This window comes from Heteronotia binoei, chromosome 21, assembly GCF_032191835.1.
Source record: "Heteronotia binoei isolate CCM8104 ecotype False Entrance Well chromosome 21, APGP_CSIRO_Hbin_v1, whole genome shotgun sequence".
In the NCBI taxonomy this organism is placed as follows: Eukaryota; Metazoa; Chordata; class Lepidosauria; order Squamata; family Gekkonidae; genus Heteronotia; species Heteronotia binoei.
Genome location: NC_083243.1, coordinates 186,252,355 through 186,263,406, shown reverse-complemented (window position 1 = coordinate 186,263,406; position 11,052 = coordinate 186,252,355). Strand labels below are relative to the sequence as shown.

Here is an 11,052-nt window from a genome sequence, read left to right as displayed (position 1 = left end):
AAGATGACTAATGTTTCTGCCTGTACATTGCATCAAATGTACTGAATATGAAAAATATCCTCCAACAAAGATATACATTGTGGTATAAATATTTCTCATGGATTCAAATTGCTTTGGCAACCTCGCACAAGAATATCGCGCATGTAAAATACTAATGAGACACAGTGTTGCTATAAACTCTCGTCCTTTTGCTCCTATGTTTATAAAAAGGGCGATGCTACTTTAATTTCTGTGTTGGCAAAAGTGAAACCAAACATTGTTTCAATGGAATAGATGCAACCACATAAGAGTTCCTTTAGTTTGCTACAAGTGCTTAAATTAGACCCGGTAAAGAAACGAACACTATGGCCTAAAATATCGAAAATCAATATTTGAAAATCAAAAGTAGGGGGGAAAAAAACCCTTGCTATGTATCGTATCGTGACACTTTTGATGAAAAACACATTAAAACAGAGCATGAGCATGAAATACGTTTACCATTATTTCTTTTCATTGCCATCACATTGGCTTGGAAAGAGCTACTGGAGGCTTTCAATAAAAAGGGCTTTTCATTGCTTGCCCCATACCTAATGGTGGCTTTAGACAATTGCACAGAAAGAGTCTAAGCAAGTTACCACATTGCACTTTGTCACCTGCTTTAAACTTAAAAGAAAATGCAGACAAAAATCTCTCATGTCCCGCTGAAGAGTAAAACCATGAAAAATTGGCTCCTTCAATTATTACTTTGCATACAACACTGTTCTCACCAACCCCGGAACTTTCACAGCTTTCAAAAGCATAAGCACATTTAGAGAGTGAGCCAGCTTGTCAAAGCACAAAAAAATTCTATTCCTACTGACAGTACAAACTGCTCAGCCCAAGATTTTCAGGAGCCCAGTATTACGAATGCTACTTCAGCCACACATGGGTTAAGGAAACACTGTCCTTGGCAGTGAAATACATAACCTAACGAAGTTACCCTGTTAAAGGAAAATAATTAAATCAAGATTAAATTTAGAAACATATATCACAGCCTTGCTTGTAAATAAGGGCAGATTAAAAAAAAATCTTTTAAAAAAGAGACTTTACATTTCCTCTCTCATTTGGCATTACAATGCTGGGTTGCTGCCGTTTTACACCACAGAGCTTCGGCTCATTAGATATAAACTTTATTTAGTGTATTCTGTGGGACCTCCTAAATATAAATATAGAAGATATACCATAATTTAAAAGAAAATACTTAAAAGTAATTCATTTTCTTGTTCTATCCTTTGCATATCCTGATTTTAAGAAAATGTTGTATCATCAAACGGTTAAATATATGGTTTAAAGGTAGCATTTAAAAATAACAAATTCCCGACTTACTGTGCAAGGCTGGACACCCTTACTAGTCTGTTGGCTTCACCTAGGAAAAAAAATGTCTGTAGGATGAGCTCAGATACTGTATCAAATAACTGCCTCCCCTACGTATATGCTAATAGCTTCAGAAAAGGAGGCACACAAACATTAATGGATTTGTCTCACAAAAGAATAACATGGAAACCCAGACAAGGCCAAATGTTTTAGGGATGAGTTGCTGGCCTTTAACCCCCTGCCCCCCCCCCCTTTAAAAGCAGTTCAGCACAAGCATGACTTGAAAAACAGCAGGGGGGAAAAACCTCTGGAAATAAACGGCAAGCGGGTGACAGGGTAAAGGATCACCTTCGATAGGCATGTTTAAAGCAAAGTGCCAGTGCTGGTGAAATGCTATATTCACCAACTCAAGCTACAAAGCTTTTCCTTCTCAGTATAAGGGTAAAACGCAGGGACAAATTTTAAAACTACCTACCGGCGGCAAACCTTTGACCAAATGAAAGGAATGTGTCAGATTTTTCCACTTCATTTCATAGCAGTAAACAATGCGTATTTAATAGGCTGGGGTGCTTTTGCTACCCATGGTAGCATGCAGGTAATTGTAGAAAGAGAATGAATGGTATTTCTGTGACATGCTGCCCCCCCTCCCCCCATATTACCATGTTCTAAGCACCAAGGGCCATGCTTTAAAAAGTGAACCCATTAAAATAAAAGCTTCAATAATGATACTTCCCCCTTTAGGGCCTATACAGTGCCTATTCATTAAGGCAGGTTTGGATCCTAAGCAGCAAAACTGGAGCTACACTTGAGGACGGCACCTTTCACTTCTCTTCCCTCCCACTGCAGCCTTCTATACTATAAAAAAATGGGCTCTTGCAGGTTGATCTATCCCCAGTAATTGGAGGGGGGCAAAGCAGGTATCTGCAAAAATTGCCCCCCCCTCCTTTGCAAGTATCGATGTCATTCCGTCAGAGGAACCGGTATTGCACCGTGGCACCTTAGGATCCGAGCCATGCACTGTAAGTTTCAAGGCACTTAAGGGGTTAAGACAAATTGTTTCCATCACGTCAAGTTGTCAGAAACACATCAACATTATGACACACCAAGAAACTGAACTACTGGCTCAAAAGAAATGTCCTTTCTACCCCACTCTAAACAAGATGCTGGTTTAAATGGAGCCTTTACAGAGCTACCGCTGGGTCAGAACAGATTGCAGCTTCCCGTCACTAATCGAGTTGAGATCCTAGAAGGGCACAGGGCAAAATGTGGTGCTTCGGTAGGCAGTGTGTCGTAGCCGTAATATTGCTAACGCTTCACCAAGATGAAGACAAAGATAGCAAAGGACCTTAACGCAAGCAAATCAATCTTAGCATCGGAAGAGATGGCTTTGTGTGTATTGTTGCTTTGAAAAGACACAGGTGTCAAACAGAAAGTGAAACTATTCCAAGCTCCCCCCTTCCCTCCCCTCCCCCCTTTTTTTGAAGCAGTTCAAACAAAAGGAACTATATGGCACTACACCAAAGTCTGGAAAAGTCATCCTGAAGACAGGGAGTTCGTTCAGTCCGTGGTTTGTTCAGAGCAAAAAAACAAAGAGAATCTTCCAGCACAGAAAAAAACATAGTGTTTTAGAGACTGTTCTCTGTTTCAACATAAAGTGCAACAGTGCTGAAGTTTTTCCAAGTTCTTTTCAGTTCTTCATTGTTTTCAGACACCATTTCTTGCAAGCAGAGTTATGGCACGAGTGCAGCCAGGGTCTTATACCAGTTCTCCCAAAAGTCTCTTTCGTTTCCTATTTATGCAGTGACGGCATTAAAGGTCTAACAAGTCCTTCTTCATACACTTTCAAAATAGCTTCACAAACAAATCTGTATTGGCTCTGAAAAACAGTTTAAAAACACAGCATTGAAATATCAGAAAGAACTGATTCTACAAAGCTTTCCAAAGTGAGGGACGGTGGCTCAGTGGTAGAGCATCTGCTTGGGAAGCAGAAGGTCCCAGGTTCAATCCCCGGCATCTCCAAAAAAAGGGTCCTGGTAAATTGGTGTGAAAAACCTCAGCTTGAGACCCTGGAGAGCAGGGGAGGGATGGTGGCTCAGTGGTAGAGCATCTGCTTGGGAAGCAGAAGGTCCCAGGTTCAATCCCTGGCATCTCCAAAAAAGGGTCCAGGCAAATAGGTGTGAAAAACCTCAGCTTGAGACCCTGGAGAGTCGCTGCCAGTCTGAGAAGACAATACTGACTTTGATGGACCAAGGGTCTGATTCAGTATAAGGCAGCTTCATATGTTAGGGGAGGGACGGTGGCTCAGTGGTAGAGCATCTGCTTGGGAAGCAGAAGGTCCCAGGTTCAATTCCCGGCATCTCCAAAAAAGGATCCAGGCAAATAGGTGTGAAAAACCTCAGCTTGAGACCCTGGAGAGCCGCTGCCAGTCTGAGAAGACAATACTGACTTTGATGGACCAAGGGTCTGATTCAGTGTAAGGCAGCTTCATATGTTCATATGTTTACAAAAAGCATGTGGAAATAACCCATCTTGGAATTTAACACTCCAATACACAATAAACACATTTCATAACATATACAATTTTCGTAACATATGCAATTCCATTAATATGTTAACTATGTTAGTTACGCTCCCAAACCTGTGAAAACCGGCCTGTAATGCTCGAGCGTTCTCTCCAATTAGTTGCAATGCATATTCTTGACACAATAAAAGACTAAGTCCTAGTTCCAAAATGCTCTGTTACTTCCTTTATTAAATAACCATCAATTGCTGCATCCAATTATAAATTTGTTGCTAAAATGGCTGAGCATAAACACTGTTTCAAAAACCATGTAGCAAATCTGCCCTAGACTCTCTACATACATCATATTAAGGATCGTATTTTTTTTTTAAAGTCTATATGGAGTAATATACCAATGAAACATTTAATTAAAAGTCTCCGTAAGAGCAAAAGATAAAAAAGCTAAATGCAGGGTTATGAATGGTTATGTGTTTTTAGATGCATTTAAATGGTCTATGTATATGTCCTTTTGTGGGTGTTGATGTGTTGGTATGTTTGTGGAAGAGCACCTCATTTCGTTGCTCTCATTTTCCTGAGAACAATGACAATAAATTTATCTATCTATCTATCTTAAATCAGACAGTTTTCTAGATTTGTGGCCAATCATTCTTGGGGATTTTCCTACTTAGGGGTAATATAAATAAAAGTATCTTTATTCACTGAAGGTAAAAGCTGCTTTCTAGCTGGAGGTGTGAAAAACAGGTTGCTTACCTGTAACTGATGATCTTCGAGTGGTCATCTGTGCAGTCACACACATGGGTCTGTGCTCAGTCATGATCCCTACCTCGGAGACTCCAATAGCTAGCCTCAGGCTTTTTTGGTATGCTTTTTCCAACGCTCTGGGGAGCAGGCACTGACTGTGCATGCCTAGAGCGAGGGAAAGGCGCTCCTCCCAGTTTCTTCCAGCAGCTGCTGACAAAACTAGCAGGGATTACCAAAAAGGAAGGGCCAGCATTGGGGGATGCTGGGTGGATGTGTGTGACTGCACAGATGACCACTTGAAGATCATCAGTTACAGGTAAGCAACCCGTTTATCTTCACTGTGGTCTCTGTGCAGTCCCATACAAAGGTGATTAGCAAGTTGTAAGAGATGGACGGAGGGTGCTGGCAGTGATAGCATATGTAGTACATTACCTGCTGGCACTTACCTGAATGGAAGGCAGAATGAAGCACCACCTGATCAAAAGAGACATCTTGTCTGCCATGCACATCCAAAGCATAGTGCGAAACAAAGGTGGACAGGGAGGACCAGGTTGCAGCTGAGCAAACGTCCTCCAATGAAACACCTTCTAAAAATGCAGATGAGGTAGCAACCGCTCTGGTAGAATGAGCTTCGAGGGCCATCGGTAGGGGTTGCTTGGCCAGTTCATAGCAAAGTTGAATAGCTGAGATGACCCACTTAGAAAAAAGCTGGGTGGAGATTTTGGAACCCTTTTGGGGCTGGCCACAAACAAATTAAGAGTCCTTATGGAAAGGTTTTCTATGAGAGAGATAAAAGGCAAGAGCCTGCCTGACGTCTAAGATGTGCAGGGCCCTCTGGCCAGCATCCTTTGGTTCCAGAAAGAAAGTCAGAAGCACTGTTGATTTGGAAAGCAACTGCCTTTGGAAGGAATGCAGGGTCTGATCACAGCACAACCGTGTCTTTATGGAAAATCGTGTCGGGCAGATCAAACGAAAGCACAGATATAACTAGAATGTTTCCCAGACTGTGCTACCAGGAGGGCCATCTTCCAGGATAAGAGATGAAGTGGAATGGAAGCTAAAGGCTCAAAGGGTGTAGTTATAAGTTTGGCAAGCACGAGGGACAGCCTCCAGGAAGGAACAACTGCTTCAACTACAGGATGAAGATGCAGCAATCCCTTCAAGAAGGATTTTGTAAGGGTGCGGGAGAAAACGGTGTGCCTATCCACTGGGGCATGAAATGGCCAACAAATGGACCTTTAAGGATGAAAAACCAAGTCCAGAATCTTTGAGAGACAGGATGTACTGCAGGATGTCCGGTAGCTGGACAAATTCTGGGGGGTTAACCAAGGTTGTCTGGGCCACCAAGGCATGATCAGAATACAGTTTGTTCCATCTTGCATTATCTTTTTGAGAGATCGGGCAATCAGAGGTATTGGTGGGAAGAGATAGTGGAGAGGACTGGACCACCGCTGGAGAAAAGCATCCCATGGACCCTGGCTGTCGAACTCTGCGCATTTGGTGCTCTCCTTGGAGACAAAGACATCTATTGAGGGGTTGCTGAAGCATGCAAAAATGCGACAAAGATGTTGAGGGTCGAGAGACCACTTGTGGTTGTTCAGTGGTGCCCAACTCAGGGAGTCTGTCAACGTGTTGTCCACACCAGGAAGATGTACAGCCATATAAGAAATGTGATGTCGAATGCACCAGTCCCAGAGGGAAAGAGCCACATGACAGAGGCAAGCAGAGACCGTTCCTCCCTGCTCATTGACATAGAAGACTGTGGGCGTGTTGTCGGAGCTGATGTGAAGAGTATGCTCCGCAGCAGATCACTGGCCCTGCCCTGTTAAGTTGTTGACCCCACCTGGAAGCGACAGTGGTCAGGACTGCTGTGGGCAGTGGAAGGATGAATGGCATCCCTTGAAGGAGATTGGACTGCAACATCCACCAGTGGAGAGATTGGCAAGCCACGGCTGGAACGGTCAAGATGGCCTGTTGGCGTTGACACTGAGGGTGAAACATGCAGACAGCCAAAGTTGGAAGGGATACATGTGCATGTGGGAGAACCACAGAGGCAGCCACCATCAACCCCAGAAGATGCTGAATCACCAGAGTGGGCTGCCTGAACCTCTTCATTAACCAGATGCAAAAGTCTTCTGGATTTTGCTGGCAAAATGCTCTCTGCATTGTATTTATATTAGGAGCAAGCCAGTTCTGAACATCTTCTCTAACCAGATGGAAAAGCCTTTTGAATTATGCTGACAAAAAAAAAGAGGTTAAGGCCTGGCTTGCTTCTCATATCAACGTTGAATTGTAACAAGAGGCTGATAACTTTGAAGGAAATAGGAATACTCCTGAGGAAGACTTTTGACTAAATGAGCCTATATCCGGGTGCTTACTGGATGGACCTTCCTTTGTAATACTGTAAAGTTGTACTTCTTTATAATGCATACAAAAGACTTATATGACTCTTTTTAAAAAGTTTTACTAAATGTTGTTAACCAGTATATCACAGGGTTTTTTTTTTATTATTTATTTCTTGCTACTGTTCAGCAGCAGCCACCCCACAAAATCCAGTGTGGTGTAACAGAGCTTCAGAGTAGGATCTGAGAGAACCGGGTCCAAATCTTCAATCTGTTATGGAAGCTTATTCTGTGACCTTGGGCCACTCACACACATTCAGCCTAACACACTCAGTCTAACCTAAATAATTCCGGGAGGTGAATACAGGGAAAAATGAGGCGCCCCTCCCCCCAATTCTTTGCAGATTCCCCACCATGCAATTCAGCCCAGTCTAGTGTTTGGCACTGTGAAATTGGGGGAAGGAAAGAAAGTTGAAGTTGTTGGGGCATCAGTGGTGACCTGGGTCTCCATCAAAAGTGAGGCATCCAGGATCACCCCAAGGCTCTTCACCCTTGGTGCTGGAGATGCCCTACCAAGCGTGGGAAGCCAGATTCCTGATCCCAAGCCCTCACAACTCAGGTACAGGACCTCCATCTTTGCTGGCTTTAATCTTAGTCAGTTTTGCTGCAACAATCCAGCCTCGGCCCCTAATGCCCTGTTCAGAGTGTCTGGGGCGGAGTCCGGCCATCCATCCATCAACAAATAAAGCTGGGTGTCATCAGCATACTGATGGCAGCCCAGCCCAAACTCCCAGACCAGCTAGGTGAAGGGGTACATATAAATTTTAAACAGCATCGGAGAGAGGATCACCCCTTGTGGCACTCTGTATTCCAGTGGGTATCACAGAGACATCTGCTCCCCATGTGCCACTCTCTGTCCTCAACCACAGAAGAAGGAAGAAAGCCATTGTAAAGTAGTCCCCTGTATCCTACCAGCGGAAAGCGTTTATTATGAGAGATGGTGAGGCAGTGGGTCAAAAGATCATAGTCGCCCATATCAAATGCCGCTGTCAAATCCAAAAGCAACAGCAGCATCAACCCGCCTTGATCCAGGTGTCTCCAGAAGTCATCCGTGAGGGTCTCTGTCCCATGGCCAGGGTGGAAGCCAGATTGGAACAGATCCAGGATGGAGGCATCATCCAAGAAAGTCTGGAGCTGCTCAGTCACCAGTCTTTCAACCACCGTACTCAGAAATGGGAGACTGTTGGCAAGAACCGCAGGAGTAGGATTTTTAAATAGTGGACACATCACTGCCTTCTTCAGCCCCACTGGGAATATCCTTGAAGGTAGGGATAAGTTGATGATATCTCCCAGGGCCCCCCGAACACCATATGCACAAGGCTTGATCAGCCAAAACAGGCATGGGTCAAGGAGGCAGGTACTGACTTCACAGCTAACAGAATCTTATCGACTTCTTCCTTGGAGAGCTGACTGAAATGATCCAAAACTGGACCTAAAGACGGACAAGGGGCTTCCAGTTCTCTTACTATATGAACTGTGACCAGGAGGTCCTGGTGGACTTCGTCTGCAAAACAGCTTGCAATGAGCTGCTATAGGTGACAGCTATAGAGGGGAGGAAGGAACACGCACACAGATAAGGCAAGCTCCCAATTTGCAAATCATGGTTTACTGGGGGCAAATACTTTCCTTCTCTAAGACTGCAAATCCAGTTTCATCCTCAAATTACATCCTTGTGTTAGATGTTGTATGTGTTGAAGTGGATGCAGCCCATGAAAGCTTATGCTCCAGGTTCTACTAGACACCCTTTTGTTTTCATAAAATCCTGTGCTATAAGGGGAGGGACGGTGGCTCAGTGGTAGAGCACCTGCTTGGGAAGCAGAAGGTCCCAGGTTCAATCCCTGGCATCTCCAAAAAAGGGTCCAGGCAAATAGGTGTGAAAAACCTCAGCTTGAGACCCTGGAGAGCAGGGGAGGGATGGTGGCTCAGTGGTAGAGCACCTGCTTGGGAAGCAGAAGGTCCCAGGTTCAATCCCTGGCATCTCGAACTGAAAAGGTCAAGGCAAATAGGTGTGAAAAACCTCAGCTTGAGACCCTGGAGAGCCACTGCCAGTCTAAGTAGACAGTACTGACTTTGATGGACCAAAGGTCTGATTCAGTATAAGGCAGCTTCATATGTTCATGGGGAGGGATGGTGGCTCAGTGGCAGAGCACTTGCTTGGGAAGCAGAAGGTCCCAGGTTCAATCCCCAGCATCTCCAAAAAAGGGTCCAGGCAAATAGGTGTGAAAAACCTAAGCGTGAGACCCTGGAGAGCAGGGGAGGGATGGTAGCTCAGTGGTAGAGCACCTGCTTGGGAAGCAGAAGGTCCCAGGTTCAATCCCCGGCATCTCCAAAAAAGGGTCCAGGCAAATAGGTGTGAAAAACCTAAGCGTGAGACCTTGGAGAGCAGGGGAGGGATGGTAGCTCAGTGGCAGAGCACCTGCTTGGGAAACAGAAGGTCCCAGGTTCAATCCCCGGCATCTCCAAAAAAGGGTCCAGGCAAATAGGTGTGAAAAACCTAAGCGTGAGACCCTGGAGAGCCGCTGCCAGTCTGAGAAGACAATACTTTGATGGACTTGGGGTCTGATTCAGTATAAGGCAGCTTCCTATGTTCATACTGCACCAAATTGTCTTCTTAACCAGCTCTGGCATGTGCCATGGGAAAGAGTTTATTCTAATGTATATTAAGTACTCACGGGAGTTTGGATCATCATGGCCCTTTGATCTCTCATGGTTCTCACAATATCCAAAGGATAAACAGGCTGATTACACTCAATGAGACACATAGCTGTTTCCATAGTGATGAGAACTCCTGTTCGTCCAATGCCAGCACTGTAAGATAAAGAGCTGTATTTTTTAATCACATTTCAGAACATTTAGCAATTTACATAAGAATAATGTTCAATTGCTGATATAGAGAACATTTTAATGTTTTGGAAAGAAAAACATGCAGAAACCTGTTACTCCACAAAACAAGGAAATGAAAATTTCAGGTAAGTGATAGATGTTCTGCCATATAATAAACTTTCATATACCTTATAGCATGTTTTGCTGCATGCATGCTGCTTTGAGTCTCTTTGAGGAGGGGGTAGGAGAAAGGCAAGATACAAATATTTAATTCAGTCCTATAGATATAAAAGCCTTTTTGCCTAGGCAGAACGGAGCTCTCTCATTTGTTGGGGATGCGCTGCATCAACCTTTGGCCCATCAAACCATCAAGGAAGAGTACTTGTGTGCCATTGGCTTAGTCTACTCCTCTCTCCTACCTGAGTGGCTGTTGCTAGCCAGCCAAGCTAATTCTGTCAGTGAAAGGCAATCAACCATGGTTCTGGCAGTTTCTAGCTCTCCCTACTCTCCCATTGGCTGAGCTGCCTGTTGTACTGCTTCACAGAGGAGAGAACCCCTTCCCATTATTGGCTGAGGGAGGGAGGGAGGAGGAAAAGAACCAGAGAAAGCCTTCCCTTGATTGGTTGAGGGCTCCCTATCCTCCTCTGGAAGAGGAACAGCCACAGAACGGGGGTGGGGGGGGGCGTCCCATAGCAGCAGACCAGATACAGAGAGAGGGACAGGGAGGGAAAGCGAGAGACAGAGATTGAAGTCCTTGCTTATGACCAATGTTATCAGAAAGAGAATGTTTGTCTGAAAGGTCTCACTAAAGGCCTCTGAGGGAGAACTCATTGGGGCCAGTCCTGACTAGGGCTGCCAGTTCCAGGTTGGTGGGAAATTCCTGGAGCTTCTGTGGTGGAGTTTGAGGAGGGCATAGGAGTTAGGGCTTTAGAGCAGGGTCTGCCAGATCCAGGTTCTTCCCGTAGAAGCTGACTGGGTGATTTCAGACTGGAGACAGACTTTCAGTCTAACCTACCTTGCAGGGCTGTGCAGATCGAAGAGAGGAGCGGAGAAAGACTGTCCTTTTCCTATGTAGAGGCTTCAGGGAGGGGGGAAGTGATGGGAAGCTGAAGTCAGAGGGGCAGATAAAGGGAAGGAGATAGGGTTTCCAACTCCAGGTTAGGAAATTCCTGGAGATTTAAGGGGTGGAGCCTAGAGAGGGTGGGGTTTGGGGAGGGGTGGGACCTCAGAGAA

General features: G+C 44.8%; 1 protein-coding gene across 1 annotated transcript in view; it reads right to left on the bottom strand.

The window, feature by feature from the left end:
• Window positions 1–2,698: 2,698 nt before the first annotated feature.
• Window positions 2,699–11,052, bottom strand: part of PTPN4 (protein tyrosine phosphatase non-receptor type 4) — a 228,114-nt gene continuing 219,760 nt past the window's right edge. Inside the window, exons 25-26 of the mRNA XM_060262449.1 lie at window positions 9,669–9,804; window positions 2,699–3,208 (exon numbers count right to left, since the gene is read on the bottom strand). Of these exons, the coding sequence (XP_060118432.1) occupies window positions 3,122–3,208; window positions 9,669–9,804 (223 nt within the window). The 3' untranslated portion in view covers window positions 2,699–3,121. The remainder of the gene's footprint in view (window positions 3,209–9,668; window positions 9,805–11,052) is intronic.